Raw genomic sequence first — 27,074 nt, 5'->3', positions numbered from 1 at the left:
ATATTGCTTGTGTGACAGTTGTTATAGAAGGATGAGTGGTTTTATCATCTGGCTTTGCTGCTGTTCTTTCCTAAACAAGCCACCAGCCATTGAAGGAAATAGCCATCAATCAAGGCATGCAAGCAAGGAATGGGGCAAAGCTAACAGACTTTGCATGGACTGGTTTCTCCAAACTAGCAAATAAACAGAGCAAAATGTCTCTTGTCTTGAATTATTTTGGATCACAAGCAACATCTATTTTGTCCCCAGCATTTTCAAGATTGGAATTGAACCAATAACTGAAGTATATAAAATTTGGATTTCAAGTTTACAGTCAGTAAAGCCCGACAAACCTTTCTTTGTCAGGAAAATATACCATTGCTCTAATTCAGTGTTTCTCTACTTCAGCAACTTTCAGATGCATGGACTGATGGCTGAGGAATTCTGGGAACTGAAGTCCATGCATCTTAAGGTTGGTAAGATTGAGAAATACTACTCTGTGTTACTTTGCATTCTTCTTTTACCAAGCATACTGGCAGTGTTCTGTGCGGGCTTACATGTTTCAATGACATACCTCAAGGATGTCAATTTGCGTCATCACAATGGCATCATGTGACTTATCGGGCCTTTTCTGCCCTTTGCTAAACCAGGTGGAGGTGGGGCCAGCAAGTGACGTATCTGGCCCAGGGGCTATGAGTTTGACACCCCTGATATACATAATGAAAATTAGAATCTTTGGAGAATATTTTGAGGTATAAAAAACTGTTGTAGTCCTACAACACCTTTTCTACAAAATGCAAACATGGGTATTTTCAAGAAAGTAGATTCTTATGGTCACTTATGTTTTTGTAGTGATGAGAACCTCCATTCAATCTCAAACATAGTTACATTTATTCTTAGGGTGACCAGATGTCCTGCATTTGGCGGGACAGGCACGCTTTCTCATAATTTTCCCCGCGTCCCGGGCCATTCCCAAAAGATCCTGCTTAATTTTGGCGCCTTCTTTGATGGCTCGCTCCCCCGCCCATCTGCTGCACTCGCATGGGTGGGGTAGCGTAGCGAGTGAGAGGGCGGATGGCGGTGGGATCGCCGCCCGGGAGCCGCCAGAAGCCTTCCTGTCCATCACCGGCTGCACTGCAGCTGACTCGCCCGGGCGGGCTGGGAGGCTTTGGGCGTCCGGGCGGGAAGAGCCGCGAGCGGATGGTGGTGGGATCGCTGCCCGGGAGCCGCCAGATGCCGCTCCCGGCCGCGGGCCCCTGCCCTGCCACGTCCAGCGTGTCTTCAACAGCAAGCGGGTTGCCCGCCTGGCTCGCTGCCCCTCCCTAGCCAGGTCATCCCAAACGTGCATGACCCAGAGCTCCCTGCGGCTAGCTGCATGGCACACACGCGCGGGGATTCAAGGAATCCGGCCGGATACTTTGAATCCCCATGCATGTGCGCAACGCAGCTAGGCGGGGGGAGCTCTGCTTGAGATGACCAGGCTATGCCCTCCATTTTTGCCAACAGTTACAATTTATATTTGTAAATTGTAGTTATGTTGAAATAAAAAAAATATTACAATACTATTTTTGCGTTGTATGAAAATTTTTGTTGCTCCGTATACATTTTTTAATCAAGCCCCCCGCCCAACCCGGTCAAAGGTGTCCCTCTTTACCAATCTGAAAATCTGGTCACTTTATTTATTCTGCATTTATCAGATCAATGGAATTTTAACATTGCCATTTTTTCATTTAAAAAAAACCCCGAGCAACATGTCTTTCTCAGCAAATGAGATTCTTTACAAAGGATTATTGTACTTGTGTACAGTAGTTTGGATATAGCACTATCAAGAGAAACGATGAAGTGTTTTCACACATTGCAGCATATACCCACTTTTTTTTAGACATTTCAGAGGTGGGCTGCTGGGGTTCTTCATGGGTTCGGGTGATCGTCTAGATAGGATTCTGCCCAGTTCAGTGAACACCCAAATGCCACCCCTGGCTGGCCACCTCCCACCCTTCCCCTCCTGTCCCGTCCCTCCCAGGAGTTTCCATGCGGCCCGTTCATAATGCCAGGTAAGTTTAGGGCCTACGTGGAGGTTCAGGGAGGGGGGAAATGGGCCTACTGGAGGTTCTGGAAGTCCGGAAACAGGCCTGTTTCCAGCCTCTGGAGGGTCTCCAGAGCCCGGGGGAAGTTTTTGTCCACCGGAGAAGCCTCTGGAGCTTGGGAAGGGTGAAAAACAACCCCCCTCCATCATGGTGCAGGAGGCCGACTAGGCCATAGCCACCATGGCCACACCCACCCAGCAACGGGGCATCAAACCTGTTGCCAGTTTTTGAACGCCACCCCTGTATTGCATCATTATTTGCTTAGCATTTCTGTTGTTTCTTGTGGTTTCCCTTTCTGAGCTGACGCTCTGATGATAGAATTATTTTATCATTTCTCATATTTATCTTTTAGAATGGCATAATTGCTCTCATTAGTTTGGATTGATTCCAAGGCTTCCTTCCTACGTCATTTATTTGCTTGTACAACTAGTACAATGATCTTAATCCCATAGGAAGTGCATTGTACAAAGGAGCGGTATCTGGATTTGCATATCAGCATGCCAGGCAGATACCAGCAGCTCTGCATTGTTTGCTCAGGGTAAAAGGAAGACCAGCATCAAGAATTTACCTGTACTGAACACATCGGCTCTATCAAAAACTAAGGAAATGGGGTTGCTATCATAAGTCCATTTTTGTCATTACAATGCACAATATTACTGCTTTTAAATCTGAGGTCTGTTAGCTCAAGATAATGGACTTCCTGTTTGTTTTGTAGCGGTGTTTATAAAGTCCCTTTATTAAGCTACTCCAGCAACAACACACATCGATTCAGCATAAAACCTTGCATGCAGAGATTGTTTTCCCCACCCCTGTTTAAACTTATGAATGAGCTTCACCGTACAGATGAATCATTTCCTTATGACTCGTACAGTGTAACTGAGCAGTTTATAAATAAATAATTCAGCTTTTCTATCTGCTATCTGAATTGTTGAATCATGGGTTTCACTGAGAGACGTGGGGTGGGGAATTGGCAATTGTGACTGCTGAATGATTAAGCAACAGGTCCTGATAATGAAAAGTTCATATCAGGTTTGCCTTTCAGCACTTAGAAGAGGAGAAGCAGGCTAAATCAAATAACATGGTGTACCCATAGCCTGCTGATAACCAGAGATGGGTGAACAGTAGGTTAAGCACCTTTAAAAGGTTAAATAAATTATCTTATTGGCTTTCACATAACAGCCTCTCAGGTGTACCGTGTTTCACTGAAAATAAGACAGGGTCTTATTTTCTTTTGACCCCCAAAATAAGCGCTTGGCCTTATTTTCGGGGAGGTCTTATTATTTTTGAGGTGCAGGAGGCAGAGAGTATGGTTACCTCATGGCTGCTGCTGTGTTGCAATATTTGGGGGGGGCTTATTTTAGTGCATGCGCTCAAAAGCCCGATTGGGCTTATTATCCAGGGAGGTATTATTTTCAGGGAAACAGGGTATTAACTCCCAGAATTCTACACAGCAGGAACAAAACATTACTATTGTGGAATCTGAGACTTCTCATTCCACGTTGTGAGTGTTGAGCTAATTAAAGGATTGGCGTGTCTTCCATGCTTCGTATTCATGGTGTTAGAAGGAGAAAATGTTAAATATAGTGATGGAACAAGAACAGTGCTATCTGGCACTATTTACTGAAATATATTAAGATATAACCAATCACAGCAGCAGTGAAGATGGAAACACTACTTCCTTGTTTAATAGGAATCAATATAAACAGAGACTCATTGAAAAGGTAACAATTCTGAACCAAAGAAAGGTGATTGGTAATTTATATGAATTGAAATCTGCTTTGTATTGATATATTCTGCTTCTAGTAGGCTTAGAAATAGTCTTCTTCTCAGCTTCTTGAATGTTACCAGAAGTTTTCTTCCAGTTTCAGATATATTTTTATAGTCGGGACTATAAAAAAAAGTGCTTTAAAAGACACTCTTAGGGGTTGAGAGCATGGAACTGAAAAAAAAGCTCCTGTTTTGGAAAAAGCCACCCTTGTAGATATTGTCTTAATCTGGATCAAGGTCTTTGTGACTGTTGAGTTGACAAATTGAAGGAGGTGAAAGAATGTAAATTTTAGTTAAACTAAAAGAGATGGCTAGAATTGCATCTAACTCGATTCTTAGCATCATTAGTCCCATACACACCATCATAAATTCCTTGATAAATTATTGAATTGTATAAATTAACTATTAATTTTAAAATGTATATTGTAAAATCCCAAGGCCATATAAATACTGCTGGAATCCTAGAACTGGGGACCTGGATTTAAAAGTCTGTCCCCTTTGGGAATTATTAAATGATTTGGCATGATTGTGGAAGTTGGATGGTAAAAGATACCATGACTGAACTCCATTGCAAGAATAAGTGAAGAGGCAATGTAAAAAAAAAAAAAACCTGTCAAAATCTTTATCCATCATAGTGCTGGAATGTTAATTACAGTGGTAGCAAAAAGACTGAAAGCATTTAAAACAGGAAAATGAGGAAATGTAGAAAGTAATTATTTATTTTTTATACGAGACACATTGGCTAACAATCTGGCAGGAATTTAGCAAAGAATAGAAAATGCAATCTAGTACTCTTTCAAAGTTTTGCAAATTCAGGAAAAGGTAGTTGGGATAATAAAGTAGGTAAGGAAACGGCAGCTGTTTAGTTATGCTGTCTGATGATACTGAAAGATTAAATTTCAATTTATACTAAATCAGAAATTATACTTTCCAAGTATATGTTGGGATATGTTTGAGTTTACACAACACCTTAACAAATCACATTGTGCTTTGTATGAACCATTAGATCAAAGCCAAAAAGGGATTTGAGGGAACAGCTAACTAGCTCCAAATGCCCCTGAAGTACAACTCCCAGCTGCCCAAACAGGTTGCAACCTCTAAAGCCAGAGGTCAGAAAAATTGGGAGAGCCACCTGAGAGTCACAAGTCTGAGGGAACCTATAACACCCATTACCAACATCACTCATAGGATCAGTTTGGTATTATACTTGTGATATTGGACATTCTTGTCTTTGCCCTGGGAAAGTTTACTAAAATGTGCCCACGTTGCTGGGAAAGTGGGAAAATTAATGAAACTAATATTCCTCTGTGGCTGATTGGAGTATGAAAATGAATTGTTTTTAGCAGCACCAAAAACACCCTCCTTTTGAAGGTGCAAAATTCATGAAAAGTATATTTTGTATGGTAGCTGCAAGCAATTTTTTCTTCTAAGCCATAACACATTTCATGTATTTGTTATTTATACCAGTATATTTCAGCTGTTCTTGAAAAGCTCACAGAACTATAAGTAACTAAAATAAAGGATTGTTCTTTATATTTATTAAGTAATGCTATAGAACCATATTTTTCAACCTTGGCAACTTGAAGATGGCAAGGTTGGCAGCTTCAAGAATTCCCCAGCCAGATATGTTATGCTGGTTGGGGAATTCCAGGAGTTGAAGTTCACCCATCTTCAAGTTGCTAACTTTGAAAAAAAAACTGCTGTAAAATAAAATGTTAATTTGTAACTAAGTTCTAAATAATGCATTTAATGTTAAAGTGACATCCAAGTGATGTTTCATTCCGAACCCATTTCCTCCCTACAAGACCTTTTAAGGAAGCTAGATTTTCTGGTTATAACCAGTGTGCTGCATTAGGTGGACTTTGGATCACCCAGCAAGTCCATTTTTATCTGGTTATCTCCAAAACTGCATTTAATTTCCTGACCTTTAGATAGGGAGGAATGTCAACTTGGTGTATAGTAGCCCTCAACTTACAACCACAATTGAGGCAAGTCTGCCATTTCTGTCCTTAGCTTCTTTTGAGATGTTGGTAGGAAATCAGGGTGTTGGTCACTGGAAATTGAGTCACGATATGGCATATGTCTGACTTGGCAGTTCTGCTAACAGAAAGGATGGTTCATAGCAAAGTATATTCATATCAATGGAATATTTAAGGTAGGGAATGCCCTGTTTCTCTTTGCCCAGAGAAGCTGTCTTGCTCCGTTAGCTTGTTCTGCTATGCTTAATGAGTTGTTATTATTTTAATGGGCTGTTAGTAATCAAGAGGCAGGAGAATCCCTTAAGTGCTCTGTAGTTTTAGTCAGATCGCTTAGAGTAGATGTGGGCAGTCTGAAGGATGTATACACTCCTGTGCTTATGACTGGCCCCTTCCATAAAACTTGTTTTTACTATCACTTGGATCCTGGTAATGTTTTTTTTCTAATGTGAACTGTAGCACCTTTTTATTTGCTTTCTTGCATTTCCATTTAAGCATCATGTTTCTATCCTCTAGTCCTCAAGTCCTACCCAGTGCACAAAAGCAGTCTTTGTCCAAAGAAAGAGAGCAACCCTTGAGCAGTAAATTGTGGCTCATTTTTGATTTTGGGAAAATAAAATTACAAAGGCTAATTCTTTCCTTATTATCCTTGAGAAATCCCATAGTGAGGAGGGCACTTTGTCCTCCTTCAAACTGACGGGGAAGGATTTGATTCGATTCGATTTATTAGATTTATAGGCCGCCCAATCCCGGGGGACTCCGGGCGGTTTACAAAAACAGGAAAAGAAAAACAGAAATAAAAATAAAAAATAATTTAAAAATTCACCAACACGCATATGTTCTGATCGGGGCTGGACCCTACATAATAAGGTCAACAACCCCAGGCCTGCCGGAACAGCCAGGTTTTAACAGCTTTTCTGAAGGCCATGAGGGTGGGTGAGGTCCGGACCTCTGGGGGTAGCTGATTCCACAGGGTCGGAGCAGCCACAGAGAAGGCTCTCCTCCGAGGCCCCGCCAGCCGGCACTGTCCGGCTGATGGTGTCCTAAGGAGGCCCACCCTGTGGGATCTTATCGGCCGTTGGGAGGTATGTGGCAGTAGGCGGTCTCGCAAATCTAGAAGGATCTAAGAAGCTACCGCTCTGTCACCTTGACAGCAATGCCTGAGAAAGTTTTTGGACCAGATATAAAGACAATGAACTGTGATCACATTGTGAACAGTATAGACTTCACAAGTTTTGCCAGATTAATTTTATCAACTGTTTGACTAAGTGGATGTTGTAGGAGTTTTCTGTGTTTCTGTAGGCCTTTGAATTTAGTGTTGATTCTTGATAGCTGCCCAGACAAGTCCCTGCAATTTTCTTGGTGAGGCTTTTTGGAAGCATTTGCCATTGCCTGCTTCTTAGTGCTAAGAGAGAATAACTGGCCCAAGGTTACCCAGATGGCTTTATGCCTAAAGCAGGGAATAGAATTCATGTCTCCCAGTTTCTATCCCGGGGCCTTAACCACTACACCAAACTTGCCCTTATGTAGATCTAATAATCTTGATTTAAGCAAGAGTGCATCCCCATAATTCTTTTATTGACAAACTAGTTAAGTGTGGGCACAAGGACATGAATTCACAGATATCTGCACTTTCAATGACTATGTGCATTACATTAACTTTAGGAGCTATCCGGGTGCTGGGGTTTAGTAGTTGCAGGAAGGGAAATGTCTGATGAGTTCCAATAGGATGAAACTGGTCACATGTCACCTCCTGGTGGTCAGTGCTGAAAATACAGTAGCAGGTTAGAACAGTGGTCTCCAACCTTGGCAACTTTAAGACTTGTGGACTTCAACTTCTAGAGTTCCTCAGCCAGCTTTGAACTCTGGGAGTTGAAGTCCACAGGTCTTAAAGTTGCCAAGGTTGGAGACCACTGGGTTAGAATACACATTATAAAATAGAGAAGCCATGTAAAATTCCACACAGGGAGGTCTGACATAATGTAATATCTGTATCTCTCTGATCTGAGATTTTAAGGAAAGGAGATCTGAATATATTATTTTGATAGCTCTTGAATGATGGGTTGTCAGTCTTTCTTGGTTTTACCTCCCTTTGAGGTGTTAAAGCTATATGTGATTCAATAGCAGATTTAAGCCTTATTTCAACATTATAAATATAACCTCTGTAAATACAATCTTACTATAACCTTACATTTTGTTTCTATGCAAGTGTTGCTTCAATTATATTAGCATCCTGAAGTCATTCTAGCATTCTGCAGCCATTCATACATTCAGTGTAAATGTATCTCATGGGAAAGAACAAGATTACTGGTATTATGCAGCCCCTGAGCTGTATATGTAGGGGGATAATGATAATAAAAGCAACTGTTTGAAATATTTAATTTTATTTCTAGTCTATTTAAAAATTTCAAGATCTTTATAAGCCATGGGTGGGGAAAAACGAGGAAGAGAGTTTTATACTTTTCAGGACTGCTGAAATTGAGACAAATGAGAATGTTGAGAATTACTTAAACAAAATTTCCTAAAAAGGCCAGTACTTTTTCAGACATTAACTTCATCCAGATACCTCACTGTTTACTGGCAGATTTCTTGAATAATAGTAATCCTCAGCCAAGGCATAAATTGTCTCTTAAATTAGGAGAAAAGAGTTTCAATTAATCCAAAGACAATGACCTTGTATATTAGGGATGTGTGATTTTTTTTTCTGAAGCCAAGATTTGTAATTGGTCTTTAGATGAAATGCCTGGAATACACTCCAAAAAGTAAGGAGACTAATTTGATTTTATATAATTAAGTTAGTTTAATGAGGTAATAGGCTTACTCCCCATGTATTTAATAATCTCTTTCTGTGAATAATTACTTTGAAGTGGCAACTTTCAGAGCACTTCTTGGAAATGCATGCAAATCAGGAGTCATAGACAACATGCTTTTATAATGTAGCATCCCAGGAAGGCTCTGTTACTGAACTCTAGAGCTGGCCCTGTCATTTGACAAAGTGTGGCAGCTACTTTGCACAACTGATTTGGGTTATAGTAAAGGGATAGAAGAGTATTAAAGAGCCATTTAAAAGATTGTTGCTGCAGTTTCCCTAAAGGAACAATAGGGTTTTGTCTTTCAAGTGATATATAATATCACAGTCTTGGGTCAAGTAGCAAGCAGGTGCTGTGCAGTTGAAAATTAACTAGTCTGGCATGACTGCAGGCGCAGACAACCTGATCCTTTCCAAATGTTCCACCCATTCTTTCCAATAGCATTGCTTCATGAGTTGTTCCAAAGCATCTTTTTCTGTACTTACCTACTTGCCTACTTCTGCTTTACTGAAACTTTATGCTTAGGTGCCCTGCTCTTCATTTTGAGAACGTGGTTATCCTTTAAACTTAAAGATCTCATTTTTCAGCTCACTTTTCAGTCTTTCTCATCCCTACCCACTTCTTGTTCATTCTTTACTTGTGACTCTTTGAAACCTGGTTAGTGACAGTTGGACTGAAGTAGTTAATTGGTGGCAAAATCTACTGATGATATAGATTCTGAGTTTTAATACCCTCGTCATCATGGCTTTAAAGTTTTGATTCAAAAGTGCTTGCAGAACACCATGATTGTTGAAAAATATCTTGCACCAATTTTTCATTTCCTAAACTTTCTATAACCACAGTATCTGTAATAACCACTTGCACTCTGCTCATCTGACTCCTGCTCCCTTTTATTTTATTTTATTTTTTTCTGATCCCTTTACTTGGGTGGTCAGGTCTCATTATTTGAAACAGACTTTAAATTGTGTTAAAGAGTATAATTAATTTTTTCTGGGGCAGAGATTATAAATATGGGTCTGATGGATTTAGGATCCTTGAATAATCTCTTTTCTATTACCTAGACCCATGATGTCGAACCTATGACACACATGCCACAGGTGGCATGCAGAGCCATTTGTTAGAGCATGCGAGGTGTTGCCCTGTCAGCTGACTTCGGCCTTCATTTTCAGCTGTTTTCCGCCCTCCAGAGGTTTCTCTGAAACCTCCGGAGGATGAAAAACAACCCAACATGCAAACCGGAAGTTTAGGAACGACTTCTGGTTTATGCATTCGTCTGTTTTCTCCCTCCGGCTGCTTCATGGAAGCCTCCTGAAGCCTCCAGAGGGAGAAAAACAGTCCTACGGGCAAACTGGAAGTTTGAGGCTAGACTTCCGGTTTGCCTGTAGGGTCATTTTTTGCCCTCCTGAGGCATTAAGGAAGCCTCCTGAAGGCTCTGGGGGGCCTTTGGCGGGGGGAGCAGCTGTTTTCACCCTCCCCAGGCTCCTAGAAAGCCTCTGGAGCCTGGGGAGGGCAAAAAACGAGTCCACCACTTGCCAAAAGTGGGGAGGTGGGGGTCGCATGTATAGAATTATGGGTGTGGGCAGGCCTGCTCATGACCCCTCTGCACTCCCCCCGCTTTTGGCACACGATGGGAAAAAGGTTAGCCATCACTGCCCTAGACTCTATTGTTATAATTGTATAATTAATTATTAAGTCTGGGTTTGCCCCAACTTCATTCTTAGTATTGAAATACCTGGAAAGGCAACTCAGTGAAATGACTACCTTGGTTCTCCAGTGGAAAGAGAAATTCCTTGCTATTTTTCATTTTTGATTTTCATGTAATGTTACTTTTATATATGAAAAGAAGTATAAAACTCAGGTATACCATTTCACCCATACCTTGTTAGTAACCTGTTGTGACTTAGCATCAGCTTGCTGTGAGTTGCGTCGGGATGCAGGAATAATGAGCAGCTGTTGCTCGTTAGGGTCATCTTCTGCAGATAAAAGATGGATGGGGCCACACTTTAGTGGCAGAACTCAACGTTCGTTCATGGTTCGTCATTTGTCGTGTGTGGTTCATCGTTTTGAGATTCAAAGAGGCACTTGGATAAGTGATTTGTTTTCTGTAAACTTGATTCAAAGAGGCACTTGGATAAGTGATTTGTTTTCTGCAAACCTAATTCAAAGAGGCACTTGGATAAGTGATTTGCTTTCTGTAAACCTGGCTTGCTGTAAGAGGTTTTTGTTTTTGCATTTGCTGTGTAACTTTTTGCCAGAGACTTTATCTACATTTATTTTTGGGCTCGCAGCCAGCTTGAGCCAGGACTGATAAAGATATTTCCTTTGAAGTTCTGTCTGACTGTCATTTGTGAACGAGCGTAGAGGGGGGTTAGAACAGTAACCCATATTTAGAATGAGGAATGCAATACTTTCTAAACTTTTAAAATTTTGAAAAGGTATCAAATATTCAGATTCCAAGATTGTTCGTGAGTAAAAGTTCCCAGCTAGCAAACCACTGATGATTTTACCTAGTTTGGTAATGAAATGTCTACAAGAAAACTACCAACCTCAGAAAGCACTAAGGACCCCATATCAAACTTAAACCAAGAAAAATATATACTTTATGGCATAAACTTAATTCTGAAAGATTTGACTGACAATTAAAGCTCTTGAGTATACAATGAGATGGAAACTTTCCACAAGTAAAGTTCCAAAACATTTTATGCAACAGACTTTTAGTAAGAAAAGAGAGAGCCAGTTTGGTGTAGTGATTAACATGCTGGATAGAAACCAGGAGAGAGTGCGTTCTAGTTTCACTAGCTGGGTGACTTTGGGTCAGTCACTCTCTCTCAACCCAACTTACCTTATGGGATTGTAGTTGTGTGAAAATAGGAGATGGAAAGAGAATTATGTATGTGCGCTGTCAGGAAGGAAAGAAGGAAAGAAGGAAAGAAGAAAGGAAGGAAGGAGACGTGGTATAAATTACTAGTGATAACATTTTTTAAAAATCCCAAATATTCAATTTAAGAGAGGATCATCTGTTACAATCTTTTAAAACAGGTTTAGATGTTTGAATGTTCTAACTCTCTGACTATTTATGCCGTGTTCTGCTACAGCTCCTCCTTCCCACAGCTTGGTAACATTTATACCTCAACAATTCCCTTTGCATTAGTTAAGACATATTTAAACTGGAAAATTACAGTACAAATAAGGATTATAGTTCTTTGTTTCTCAAGATGATGAGAAGGCTTTCAGATACCTCCTCCCTCTATTTTTCTTCTGACAAAGATTCGTCAAAGGAAAGCTTTATGCCAAATTGAGATTTGCTCTGTGCCTCATAACAGTATCTTGCATGATATTGATGAAAGAAATGTCCTTCTGGGTTCAGCTCCAAGTGTGGAAAAAGACACTGGAGACATGGAGGCTGCTTGGAAAGATGGTTTATTGGTGGACAGGACCACATGGCTTGAGCCCTGAACAGAAAAGGTGATCACATGCTTCAATGTTGGTGGAGAAGAGAGAACTTCCTGCAATAGGTTGAGTCCGTGTTTTACTCCTCATCTCTGATTTTATACAAAGATATAAAAGGAAAGTAGCTTTTCTGGAAACACAGAGGGTAAAGCCTTTAACTCTAAACCGTAGTAGGATTTTCTTGATAATTAATTCCAGGGGAATTACTATATACATGAACTTTGATTTTTGTTAGCTAATGTTGCAACAATGGCACAGACTTTTTTCTGCCAAATCTCTGGAAATGTTCAACAGTGCTTATATTTTTATACCAGATGCTTGAATGTTGCCTTTAGAAGGGTAAGCAAAGTTGTTGATTGTATTATTTTACATAAACTAATCTGGTTGCCTAATGTGGACTGGATATATTTGCATTAATTACTTTGATACCCAACATCAGAAAAGAAACAGATTTCATTGCTTTATGCTTTAATGCTAAGGGTGTTTCAGATACCAAGCTCATAATAATAATTTACCCTTTAAAAAAAACACCCCTCCAACAGTGACCTATATACTTTTCCATATATGTTTCTTTTTAATAAAAAGAATTGCATTCTCCTATTCTTTGCTGTGCTAGTGATCATCTACAACTAAGTCTAGGGTAGACCATTCTGTCAATTCTACATTTTGAAAGTTTTCATTTATTTTCTTATTCAACTATTCCTAAGAAGTGTATATTTATATACAGCTATCTCTAATATATACATTTTAGTTACATAATTTCTACATGTAATCATTGCCTATTTTGTCATTTTGAAATGTATGTTTCTGTGCAGGCATCTTTTCCAAAGAGATGCTTTTTTCTATAACTGCATACTCCTTTTTCTATAATTGAACATGGATATGTATTATGGCAAATTACATACCCTTGAATACTATGCCAGGTTCTATTCTAGAAAATCATAACATTTACTTGAAAATAAAATCTGTGATGGATTTTTAAAGCCTCTCTGTTTTATAGGAGTTGGGCATGGGAAAATAGACATTTTAAAAATAAATTGTGGTTGGAATTAAGCTATTTCTATAAACAGTTTGCCGCTATGGTGATTTATCCAACTTTCAAATAAACCAGGCAATGAATATGGGATTTAAGAAAACACAGATGTAGAATGTTGGGTGACAGTGTTTGAAACTCTTTTCAAATGTTCCTGACTATGTCTAGGGGAAAACCCTATTTTGGCCTGGGGGACAGGCTCTGTATATCCAGAGATATTTAAGAATTACAGTACCTAGAGCTACCATGCTTTTTGTCAACTCTAGCCTTTCTAGTTTTCAATTCATATGAAAAACCATCAGCCTGTAGGACTTGTCCAAACTCACAAAGCTGAGTGGCAGATTGAATTTCCCATGTAGATCACATTTTATGATCTACTAAGATCACTCTTTCCCAGTAACTGCATTTCTGTGTTACACTGACTTATTTTTACCATTCAATTCAAGAGAGCCAAAACATTATTTTTTACAGCTGATTGTGGTAATGAAAAGAAACAAGGTTCTTGGAAAAATACTAGTATATCTCAGAAGGAGCTAGTGTCTCACATCCATTGAGAAACCTCGGTAGCTCAACTGATTTTAGCCAGATGCCTTTTAACGGACAATTCCAATGTCTTTTTCTGTCAAATGGAGAATTTGGCTCCCCTTTCACTCAACTTTTAACATGCATCTGCCTAAAATCAGGACCCTTTTGATATTATTAGTAAGTTTTTTTTTAAAAAAATATTTGCCCTAACTTACTTTCAGAGAAAGGTTAACTGCTATGTCCATCTGGATTTTATTTCCCATTATTGCTTGTTCTGTCTTTTCTTTTCTCCTGTATGGGGAATATCTTTAATTATTAATGTAAGATTAAACCTTTTTCTTTATTAGTTTTATGTTTACCTGCTTACATGAAAATATTTTGGAATTTAGTACGTTTTATTTAATAGACAAGTTTAGAATGCCACTGTAAACTAACATTAAGATTGCACCAGAAATATCATCTTGAAGGTATAGCTGTGCAAATAAATGCAAAAATTGAAAGCCAATTCAGATTTTACAAATTTAAAAATCCATATTCAGAAAATGGGCTCCTCCAGTCACAAATACATACAGGAGCCTTCGAACTATCTGAATGTATTAGTAGCAAATATCAGCCTAATTACATCAACAATAAGCCACAAGAAATGGGCCCTTCAAATAAATACATTAGGGCATATTCCTGTTAAGGAGCTTGAATTTCCTTCTTATGGACACCATGGCTTCATTGCTTTCCTGTATTGTTGTACATAACTGAACTAATATTATTTCCAGAATTCATAGGTGAATGGAGGTTGGCTGGGGAACTGAAATCTCAATGCATGGAGGGTGCCATGTTGGAAAATGCTGTTTGTTTTTTTTTTTTTTTTTTTTACTGTAGGCTACTTCAGCATTTATAATAGTTTATTGCCCTACTACCACTAGACCCATCATGAGTAAGCATATTGATGGAAACATATTGAGCACACATAGTACTATAGAGCTTCTTTCTGGCTCAAACAATAGATGTAGATTAATTAGATTAAGGTGCAGTTGCCCTAGTAAGTATAAAGATGCATGGAAGACAATCAGTTTTTAATTTTGAAAAAAGCCCAAGAACTGAATTTGTTTGATCCTCATTTTAGAAATGTTCTTGTTCCTTAAGCGCTTCTCTGTAAGTGAGCTTACTGGCATTATTATAAGTTGTCTAAAACAATTTGGGATGTGTAGAGGGGAAGAACTATCTCAGAGGAAAGATTAGGTTGTGTTTTTATGGGGAACATATGGGGTTTTAGGGCGTGAACTGAGCATTCTTATGAAATGGTTACAGAACAGTTACACCTGTCATATTGCTTAATCATTCTTGATTCTGAGAAAAATTAAAGGTAGGAGAGGTTTTTTTTAAAAACAGTTAAGTCTTTGTCAGATAATGTTAATGTATTTGTAACTCAACAAAGCCAGTGAAAACATGGCAGCTTCATTCACAACTGTTAAAAGCCATACGGAAAACATACTGTGCTCAACAGTAAGCTGCGCTCCTGTAGTGTCAGTCTGAATTCCAAGGAAAAGAACCAAGAATCTGATCTGGATACTATTAAGAAATTGTAGTGTCTGCTTTTTTGATCGCAGTCCAGATCTTGGAAATGCTTTTGATTTTCCTTTCTATACACATAAATCAGCTTCCCAATATATCTCATTCCTCTAATTTGTGCTGTTTTATCTCAAGAGGCGCTGTTTCCTGGGCCAGGATAATGTTTTTTACCTTTGTTTTTTCATGGATATTTTGCTCATGGATATCGGGGGACGTTCACAAACACAGGCTTTGTTATTAAACTGTACACTTTGTCATTCATAAGTAATGTGTGAATAATGCTGACATAACAACATTGGAACATTGTCACCAAATTATAAGAGCTGAGAAAACAAAGAGTAGTCTACTCTTTTTCTTGAGTAAAAAAAGGCAGTAACCAGTTTTGCAGTTGATGATGCGAAGTAATGAGTTGTGTCAGGAAAATGACTAGCCGTCACAGCCACTTTTGTTATGTAGAAAAGAGTTTTGAGAGGACTAGTAATAAGAAACAGTATAGAATTTTTTAAAGTAATAATATAGAGGAGGATTTGGCATGAATTTCTCATTTTCCCTTCCAAACTATGAAACTCCACTTTGTCCCTTCCTTTTTTCACCTCACTTTTCTTTTGTCTTTTTCTGTGTTTCTGTCATATTTGTTAAACATTATTTGAGTTAAGAGCAACAAGAGGGAAAGGAATGTTCCACTGGTGGCCTTGATTGGGAAACTGTTCTTTATTGTCATTGGTTAAACAAAAAAACGTCATGCAAAATTTAGGTTTGCATGTATGCACACACACACACACACACACACACACACACACAAAGACACACATACACACAAAATGTTATTACTATTGCCAGCATTAGTGTTGGAACAGAGGCCAGTGGATCTCATGGATGCCTGTTCTATGTCAAGCATCAACAAATACTGGAAACAATTATGTTTATGATAACCCTCCTAAAAAATACCGATCGGCAACAATGGAGAATTGAGAATTAGAAAAGCTAAGATTTTGAAAAAGTATTGTATAACTTAATTTGTATTTGTCATGTTAATATTTATTTAAAATATATATCTATTACCAGTTGGGTAGTGCAGGCTCTTAATTTATGGTCTTCAAGTTCTTTTGCATTTCAAATTTCAGGTTCTGATTATTTAGTGATTTATTTGATTTTTATTCTGCTATCATGTTTTATATCATTTTTGGCTTTTCTTTCACTCAAAAATACATATTTTGATGCCTCGCCCTACCATAATTGACCAAGCAAGATCATAATGTCTAACAAGCAAACAGTCTCCATCAGCCCGTAAAAGAGTTTTTGGCTCAAGATTTTACTACTGCATTCTCTTTATCAAATATTCCCACATTTGGTTTCTTTATAAAAGTTCGAGAAATAAATTAAAGAAAAGTAGTATACTTGGCCATTAAACTTGCATAGTGTCATGCCAAGCTGTACTAAAAGCCAGTATTTGCTCAACACAGCCAGATTCGTTTGATTTGGAAAGGGGAGAATGCAGTTGCAAGTAGAACAGCAGATCTCCCTAACATATTTTCCATACCTGTGCACTTTGAAAGTATTTTGAAGGTACAGCATGAAGAAATTGGCATATTTAGACCTAAAAGAAAAAGGATTGAGGGGAAATGGGAAAGCACTCTTTAAATATCTGAAAGAATGTCACAGAGAAAAGATTAAAGCCTATAGTTTGTCTTTTCAGAATTCAGAACGAGGAAGACAAGAGTTATGTTACAGGAAGATAGATGCTATAGATCTACTTACTATTAAACATGTAATAATAAGAGCAATGCAAAAGGGGAAAGAATAAGTAGTTAAGGATGGAATCACAATCACTGGTTGTGTTAAAGTGGGGCTCCACAGCCAGATGCTTTACTTTTCATTCATGTGTTGAACAGGGATTGGACTTAATGCCAAAATGGTTCCTTCAGATTCTGTGGTTCTATTTTATATGTTACTTATTCCTTCTTAAAACTTACTTTATTTTTATTGATGATTTTTCTATGATACATATGCTATTGTAATCTGACAATCTCCATTGTTTCACTACAATGTTTCTCTAAGTTTGTTCAAATTGGGTAGGGATTTAGTCACTTCCATATATCATATTTTAAAATGATGGCAAGGAGCCAAGCTTTCTTTTTATCTTTATTTTATTAATGTAACACATCTCAAACAAGCAAGTAGTTTTTCGTTGTAATTGTAGCTGCCAAATCCTAGGAAAGTCTTTTAAATGCAAGGAAATACGGACAAAATGAGACCACCAAGGAAGAAAAGAAAATTTCCCAAAGAAAAGCCCAATGTTACAAAAATGCAAAAATTAAAATAAAATGTTAAAAACTGTAATGGGATCAAAAAACAAACAAACTCAGAGCAATCCAGTAGCAGAAGAGAGGAAAAATATGGCTTGCTGAATCACAGAGTTGGAGTGAAAGAATAATATACGTCCAGGATTTTTGTAGCCTAATGCCAGATATATTTCCTTGTTTGTTTTAACAAGCATTTATTTCATGTTAAAAGAGCATGAAGACATGATCCCTATGTCAAACAAGAGCTAAATAAATGATTGTAGCATAAAGTTTTGACCATCAGAAGGCAAAGACTTCAGCAATCAGTCTATATACTGTGTAACCCACTGTCAGTTTGATGTGCTACAAAAATTATACAAATCTCAAAAGGAAATTTTTTTCCCATCTTCCTTATAACTCCTGTCACCATATTTAAACTTTTATTTCAATACCATTTAAACTTTTCATATATTTTCATAGATTTTCACGGGTGTAGGTATGCTAGTCTTGTTGTATTCAGGTCTTTTCCCGTGTAAGATTGAGATTGAAAAACACCCCCACAACATGAATAAACATGATGATACCTCCCACCTACCAGACATCTGGAAACCAGCCCTAGTCAAGAAACAAGCCTCACTCACCACCCAGGCCATTACAACAACAGACACACAGCCAGCACCAATCAGCACCAATCTACCAATTATGATACAACTACACAACCAATCATTCTACTTACTGAAACAAAGCCAGAACTCCACACCCACCCACCAAGATTTATAGAAAGATGGCAGCTCCGACCACGCTTTAAGCCAAAAACATCAGCCTGAAGATAGCGAGTGAGACCTCGTCGAAATGTTGCCAAGACAATCTCAATCTTACACGGGAACAGACCTGAATACCTGGAGTTGTAGAAATCTCACATTTCATTTTAAATAAAAATTCAGCTCTCTCAAATATTGAAAATGTGAGCTCACTGACCTTGAAACCAGCTTGTAGGGCAACAGATTCCAATTTTTTTAAAAGCTTGTTTTTCAGATAAGCAAATTCTCTTCAGATGTTTAGGGACTTTGATTTTAAGTTTATATAAACATTTGGTTACTATTTTGTCTGAAAACTCAGAATTACCCAACAATATCATCCACATACATATTGGTACTTCCTAGCCTTCCATCATGATAATACATCTAACTATGCATCTTCTTGCTAACAGGTGTTTGTGTTCTGCCATGGCCTGATGCAGCTGTGTCAACTCCTCTACAGTGCTTACTTTAAGAGTAGCTTGACTACCATCGAGAAGCGCTTTGGCCTCTCCAGTTTGTCCTCTGGCTTTATCTCCAGTTTACATGAGGTAATTGCATCAGCTGAATTGTTTCTGGGTGAAGCTGTGGGTTACTCTAGCTCAGTGGTTCCCAAACTTTTTCAGTCCACCGCCTCCTTGGTGCTACAAACTGATCCTCAGTGCTCCCCACCCAGTGGTGGAATTCAATTTTTTTTACTACCGGTTCTGTAGGCGTGGCTTGGTGGGCGTGGCTGGGGGGTTCATGTGATTGGGCGGTTTGCACGAGCTTGACGGACGGAAGATAGTAACAGTAAAATTCAAAACTGTAACAATTAATTACACAATTTAAAAACCTTTTTAAAGGTTTGACCCAGAGTACCTTAGTTAGCACTGGTCTATGGTTACAAGTCCACCCTTCATTTTTGGAAGACCATCCTAGTTGAAAATCATGCAGTTTCATTTTTTCTTCCTTCCCTGCATTTCAGGCTGATATTTACTCTACTCATCTGCCTTTCACTTGCAACAGAGAACAGAAACAATGATTTAACCAAAACTATGGCACTCAAGAAGAAGAAATGGGCCCATTGCTATTATTATGAGCTTCAGTTGAAATATGGCAGTTGGCCTAATATGTTATAAGACCTTGTCATCCAAATACTTTTTGAACAATACTTGCTGATTATGTTTAAAAGATTGGGTTTGCTGAAATCATCATTTCATAATTAGGTCGCCTGTCAGAAAGTTTGAGCTAAACCGAATCAGGCACAAGAGAGACAAGTCTCTTCCCATCCACCTCCTCCGTAAAGCTAGGCCGGTCTGGCTTTGACTCACCACTGACGGCCCATTTTTTGTTCATTTCTGCCCTCCCAGAGTCAGGTGGGAATGGAGATTTTGCAGTTTCCTTCTCCTGCCACGCCCACCAAGCCACGACCACAGAACCAGTAGTAAATTGAATTTCACCATTGCTGATAAGAACATTAGGTGATCTTACGATGGGCTGATTAGGCACCTTTAAATTACACTACTGTTGCTACTGCAGCATCTTATAACATTTTTATTGTACGTATGTATTGACTCCTTTCACACCAAGGAAAAGACTACAATTTGGTTTTTTAACTATCTGTCTCCTGTTCCTCCAGGGTCATCAGACAATTTCAGTTTTCCTGCTCCTTCAGCTGTAGAATTCAGAATCCCTCAGGGATCATTTTTATAAGGATACAAATATTATTTGTTTCCATAATAGGTTTCCCGTTCTATTATCCAGACTATTTTAGAGTAAACCAGTCATTCTGATATTCATCTTCTTCATTAACCTCCTCCAGATATTAAGGGTGTGCCTTCCAGATACTTCAGATTACAGTTTTCATCATTCCTTCAGTCGACCGTGATAGTTTGAGCTATGGGAATTAAAGTTTAAGAGGGCTGTAGGTTACTGGCTTTTGTTTCTGATAATTGCAATAATAACCATGCATTTCTTTCCAATTGCTCAGTTATACATGATGAGCAAAATGCCAGAGTTAGAATCCTTGAACTCCTTCTCAACTCATTTCTTTTTAACCTATTTTATTCAAGATTCCAAATTGTTGCTTCTAGAGATGTTTCTGTTTCCCACATTTGGGTAGGTTGGAAAGAAAAATTCTCTTTTGTGGAACAGATTTAATGACTTTTTCTCTGGACTTAAAAAAAATGGCAATAAATTTCTCCTAAGATGCAAAGTGAGGGCAAACATTCCAGTGTGGTGAATGTTAAAATATTTCTACCAACTCACCATAGTATTAGGTTTGTTGTTCAGGATTGTTTTAGGGTACTCTTCCCTAACTCTGACTCTCCAGATGCATTGAGATATAAAAAATTCCAATCAGAGTATTGGCCATACTGATCAAACATTCTGGGAAGTCAATTTCAGTGTGTCTGGTAGCCCATGGGTCAGCCGAGACTGTTTTTTTTTTAAAACATCATTCCCAAAGCTATTGTATAAAAGTTGTTCCTGTATAGAGGTTTATAGCTGAGAGTTTTATTTTGGGAAGGGCAGAGTATGTACCTCAGTATCAGAGGACATGATTTTCCTGAAGAAGGCCTAAAGTTCAATTTTTAGCATCCTAAAATAAATGTAAGAGAGCCACTACCGGTCAACTTGATGTGATGTTGTTGGTATGTTAGGTGTGTCTGAGTACACATTGATTTTTAGACATCTCTGCAAATTTTGGTCCCATGTCATTTGCTTTTCTAAGGGAATAGGTGTTTTCTAAGGATCATTTGAAAATCCTGAAACTGGACATATATTGTAGTGCAATCCAAAGACTGTACATGTAGAAGCGGATTCCATTAAGACCAGATGATACATGTAAATATATTCACACATATTGTGTGTTGTTTGGATTGGTCATATGACCCCACTGTGATTTATTCCGTAAACTATAAAATATGTAGAAATTCAACAAAATGCTTGCGGATGCAGTTCTAAAAATCAGTAGAAATGTTTTGCAACTAATATGTTACAAACATCAAAACTCTTTGTCTCAAGTTGAACAGCCTCCAGATGTGTGGACTACAATTCCTAGAATTTTCAGCAAAAGCCATTCTGGCAAGAAATTTTAGGAACTGGTCCACATATCTGGAGGACACTCAGGAAAGCTGTTCCAACAGAACTCCAAGCACATTGCCTCATTTACGGTAGGAAACACAAATATTTTTTATATTAAAAAGATGTGGTCTTACTCTTGAGGGTCACCATAATGTCTGCTTTGTGATGTTCTTCCCTGAAAATTTCTTCACGGTCACATTTATTCTAGCCCACAAACAGCCATCATTAATGTCCTGCCAAGTACATATGTTTTTGCTTGGAACTATTTTTCATGCTTTTTCTACAAGCTCCCCTGGCTGATGACTGGGATCGTAGGCTTTCTCAGTTATGTTTAAAAATGATTCCAAAAGCTGGGCCAAAAAAAATAGATTCTAACGTACATTTGGAATAATAGAAAAATATATGGATGAAAGGATTGAAATTTACATTAATTTATAATCTTAAATATATTTTTAATAAAAACTATTAGTATATGTCAACAGAGATTGTCCATAATATATAAAGACATTTCAAATTTATGTTGGAAATGTGAACAACAAGAAAGGACATTTTATCATCTTTGATGGATGTGTCCAAAGCTAGAAAATTCTGGATTCAAATACATTAATTAACTAAGAGAATGTAAAGGTTAATATGAAATTGAAGTCATATGTTTTTCATTTAGGATTGATGGACAAACAGTTGGAAAAGGTCATGGAACTTGTTTTTATATATGATAACTGCTGCAAGAGTATTATAGGTACAAATATGGAATGATTTGGCACTGCCCACAAATGGAGAAATGATTGCGGTAGATGATAGAACCTGCTGAGGTGGATAAATTGACTTCTTTGATCAGAGAAATGATAAGATCAACATTAATTGCTAACTGAAGCCCCTTATAGACTTTTTGCTTGGAACAGAAAATAATGAATTTATGATTTATGCTTTGAGGATTAAATAGATTATAGAAAGAACAGCTTTATGCTGTAGTAATAGAAGAAGACGTAAACCTATAATAGTACTTATATCTGCTATAAAGATCAGAAGCTAATTCTTTGCATCTTTTAAATTTTGTTTCTTTTTTTAACTTTTGTTTCTTTTTTGCATTTTTTCTCTTTGATTATTACTTTTCTCTTTTTCACTTTATATTAATTTGTATTAGTATTAAAAAAACCTTTGATAAAATTGTATATTGAAGAAATGATTCCATGAGCTGTAAAACCAAGAAAGGATGACAGTGTGTATGTATATTAATGGGGTGGGTGGGTGAATTCACAATTAGAGAATCTGTTCTAGTTCTATGTAAGACAGAGCAAGCAAGCAAATGAAGGAGGAAAAAAGAGATCCAGATGATCCTTCTTCTCCTTATCATGTGTCTTCCTTTGGGACTCTCCTAACACATCTGTATATTTTTGTCTCTCCACAGATTGGCAATGTCATCCTCATCATCTTTGTGAGCTACTTTGGTAGTCGAGTTCATCGACCTCGGATCATTGGCCTGGGAGGTCTGCTGTTGGCACTAGGGGCCTTCCTTTTGACTCTTCCTCATTTCCTTTCTGGCCGATATGAATATTCTTCAGCACAAATCAGTATGTAACTTTCTTGAACTCATTTTGTCTCCAAGTCTTTTGTAGATATTTGAAAGTTTAGTTGAGCTCCCTACCTTTTTTTTTTTTTTTTTTTGCTTTCTTTTCTACCTTCAATTTGGAAGGTTCCCCAAATTCTTGATTTGTTCTTGTTAAATCCTGTATGGTACTATATGATTCTCCCTAACAGGTAAGTTTGGAAGGTTAGTTGCATGTTATAGTAACTTGGCCTTTGGCCATCTTAACTTCCAACATCTCTTGCAGGGCTATGTGCAGTCTCTGTATGTAATGACTTGTCTACTCTGAGCATGCCAAACTGGATCAGGACCAATTGAATCTGAGGCAGTGCAAGTTTTGGGTGTCATTGATAATTGTTCTATGTCAGTGTTTCTCAACCTTGGCAACTTGAAGATGTCCGGACTTCAACTCCCAGAATTCCCCAGCCAGCGAACGCTGGCTGGGGAATTCTGGGAGTTGAAGTCCGGACATCTTCAAGTTGCCAAGGTTGAGAAACACTGTTCTATGTATTGAATTTCTGCTTTGAAAATATTGGGATTCTTTGATGTTAGCAAAATGAGTTGAAACTGTATGCAGATAGAGAAATAATGGTAATTAGGACATTGATGCATAGTTCATGCTTTTTTTGTCATCAAAGCCTTATAAAAAGAGAATGTTCAGTGTATATATGATACAATATTTTATCTGTATTAAAGAAAATCACCAACAGGAAAAACAAAACAAAGAAAAAAGCAAAAGGAACAGAATACATATACATACATATATAGCAATATACTCATCTGTGTTATTTATCTTTTTTAAACTTAATGCTATAATTGACCTTATATAAGCTTTAAATTGAGATTAAGACTGAAGTGAAAATTCCAAAGATGAGATTTGATATGATTATATAAAAAATTAAAAGCAAAAAATTAAAAAGAGAAAAATATGCCTAAGAAAAAAATTATTATTGCCCTCTCTTTGGTTCTTTTCCTCCTCTACTTTAATATTGATATAATGCAGTATGTTTTAAACTTCCGTATTATTGCTCATTTCTATTTAGACCTAAAAGGAAATTATTGATTTATACATTAATTTGTTATATAGTCAGCTTTGCTTCCGGTATTTCCCACATTTCCTTTTAATGTCAGATAGAAACAAAGAGCCTGATGTACTCTACTTGAAAAGAGTTCCACATATGGTTGGCAGGAGCAATTGTTTCTAATGACATCAGCTGGATTTGATTGTTTGGTTGCCAAGATTTGGATTCAAATTCTGAATTTCTAAACAATATGCTATTCATCAAAAAGCAACATAGGATGATGGATAGGAGAATTCATTTAGGAAGCATTGACAAGTACATTTGGCTTCTCCTGAACCTTCTAATCATACATATAATCATGTAATAGTACCTTTTACGCGGTCATGATATTTATCTATAAAGTATTCAGCAAGTATGCAGGAAAACATTATTCTCATTTGTTCCTGGAAGAGGAAATCTGGATAGTCACAGTTACTGACAAGCACAAATGCAACATCTTACAGCGTTTTCTCTTGTACTAGACGAGATTTTTGTTATAACTGTCATTTTACAGAGCCATCTTTATGCACAAACCATGATGGAATAAAATTACTGGAAAGTGCCTTTATAGAAAATGCTATGATCTTGAAAATGCTTATGAATTTGGTAAGAAAGATCTTGGCAGAAGATTCAGCAAAAATGTTATTACTTAGATTGTGGATTTTTATTTACTGTGGCTCTGCAAGTCTTTCAAAAGATTTCCTCAGAACACATGAAAGCATGTATGAAGTATCTCTTTTCAAATCATTAAAGAAGCTTAGTCTTTTTCTAAACCTGCACAATTGCTTTGAAAGCGGCTCCTTGCTGCCACCCCCCTCTCTTCCCCTCCCCCCCCTCTTGCACACGAGCTTCATATTATTCTCAGTAAAATGAAGTGGCCATTTCATATTAAGCTAAGAAAATCAAAGAAAATTGTGCATTATATTATTTCAGTAGAATCTGCATGACACTTAAAGGGAGTACGGCAGTGGTGAAATTCATTTTTTTTACTACCGGTTCTGTGGGCGTGGCTTGGTGGGTGTGGCGTGGTTTGGTGGGCATGGTTTGGTGGGTGTGGCAGGGGAGGGATACTGCAAAATCTCCATTCCCACCCCACTCTGGAGCCAGCCAGAAGTGGCATATGACAGTTCTCTGAACTACTCAAAATTTCCACTACCGGTTCTCCAGAACTTGTTAGAACCTGCTGGATTTTACTCCTGGAGTACAGTAATAAAAAATTGGCAAGTTGTATGAAGAACTTCGGTAGGCTCTACTCCACTGCAGGCAATGGTTCCAAAATGTTACTGTATTGCGCATTATGAACTATCATTATTCAAAATGAGAAAAAAAAATCATCCAAGCGATCATGCCTAACAATCTTTAGAAACACAAATTAACGATGAAGAGGTTCTGAAGATCTTGGGGAAGATGTAATCAGTTCTCTGGAGAAAAAGTCATTATGTAAAGTTCATTTGTTAATAGTAAAGACAATAAAGATCTCTCTAATCTTTCGGGGAATTTCTGGGTATTTCTGGGAATTGAAACTGGGTGTTTTTAGTTATGTTTTATTAGAGATATTCAGGCTAAACGATTTTGTGGATCATACCTCATTAATAAATAGAACATATTCTTAGGTATATTAAGACATTTTAAAACATAGTTTTCTTCATCATGGAATGTATAGATTTGCCTCCAGTATACTTTTCTATGTAGGGCTGTCTGTTGTTTCTAATTAACAATTTTTAGTTACCATTTAAACACCATCTGTAGATTCATTTCAATTACATATGTATATCTAAAACTTATCTACCTCAATTGTATATGTGTGAGGACAGTAAACCATTTTTCTTTTCCAGAGAGATCCTTTCTGATCTCCTCAGAATCTCTTCAGTAAGAGATGAGAAGTGAAAATTAAGAGCATTTATATAAACAAACAAAAAAGAAATTGTTGGATTGTATCATTTTTCTCATTTACCTCCAGTTTCAGTTTTAAAAATTGTACTTTGTCATGCAATGTGTCTCAAATATGGTCCTGTGGGAATTGAATTATACAAATAAATATGAAATATTTATGAAGGCTCCTGCATTCTGGAATTACATCATGGCCTCCTGTGCTGTAATATTGTTGCTATAATGAATTTATATGGAAATGTCAGTGCAATGTATTAATTGAATTTCCTTCATTAACTGCTCAGCATGTTTTGTTTCACTCACTTTCAAATTCATAGAAGTACACAAATCTGCATGGTAATTCATTAAGTAATTTCAATTTGTGGCAATATCTGAATCAACAGTGAAAATGCAAATAACAAGATTTAGGATGTAGGAAAACTGAATGAAGGGCAAGGACATTGTGTGTGTTTTAACTTTGCTTAGGTCCTGTGATAACTATCCTCTTATCTTTTGATGTCTGTCTCTCTCTGTCTCTGTCTCTGTCTCTGTCTCTGTCTCTGTCTCTGTCTCTGTCTCTCTCTCTCTCTCTCTCTCTCTCTCTCTCTCTCTCTCTCTCTCTCTGTGTCTTTCTCTGTCTCTGTCTCTGTCTGTCTCTCCTTTTTGTCCCTTCATCCTTGGAACCCAGGTTCCAAAAATCTTTCTGAACTTACCCTGTAACAATGCTGTCATATCTTGACAGAAAATGTAAAATTCCTTAATTAAACTAAGGAAGTTTATAGGTCTGGCAATTCTCCAGGAATGAGAAATCATTAAGCAAATTTAAGGGTATATAATTCACTTTTCATTCTAGCTTGATCTTGCTAGTAGATCCCTGAGATTACAAGAATTGCACCCACAATGTTACCACCCACGATGTTGCTGTTACAAAGATGATTCTGAATGGATGTTAGCCAGCATAAGGTGCTTCAGGTGCTCGTCGGAGTTATTAAGTTTTCTTCCCTCCAAAATGTTTACTTTCTACTTGTGCGGCCTTTAGATCCCAAATAGAGTTATTGTGTCTCTACAGCCTCTGTTGTTAAATGATTCTTTGGTCATCTGGACCCTAAATATACATACCAATAATCATCAGAAATGTGGCTTGTGCTACCTCATCAATCCTCATTTCCCCCCCCCCCCTGGACATGACAAGTGATTATGTATGAATAAGTTACTGCAGGT

The 27,074-nt window shown here is 37.7% G+C and overlaps 1 protein-coding gene across 2 annotated transcripts in view; it reads left to right on the top strand.

Moving 5' to 3' along the window:
- SLCO2A1 (solute carrier organic anion transporter family member 2A1) overlaps positions 1-27,074 on the top strand; it is a 60,281-nt gene that overhangs the window by 7,053 nt on the left and 26,154 nt on the right. For both annotated transcript variants that reach the window (XM_087725558.1, XM_014054012.2), the window contains exons 2-3: positions 18,686-18,823; positions 22,747-22,909. In XM_087725558.1, coding sequence (XP_087581684.1) covers positions 18,686-18,823; positions 22,747-22,909 — 301 coding nt within the window. The remainder of the gene's footprint in view (positions 1-18,685; positions 18,824-22,746; positions 22,910-27,074) is intronic.

The sequence above is a fragment of the Thamnophis sirtalis genome, unplaced genomic scaffold (genome assembly GCF_051295495.1).
Source record: "Thamnophis sirtalis isolate CommonGarterSnake01/CBP01778 unplaced genomic scaffold, rThaSir2_p1.2 scaffold_11, whole genome shotgun sequence".
Taxonomy (NCBI): Eukaryota; Metazoa; Chordata; class Lepidosauria; order Squamata; family Natricidae; genus Thamnophis; species Thamnophis sirtalis.
This window is presented reverse-complemented; position numbering and strand designations above follow the sequence as displayed.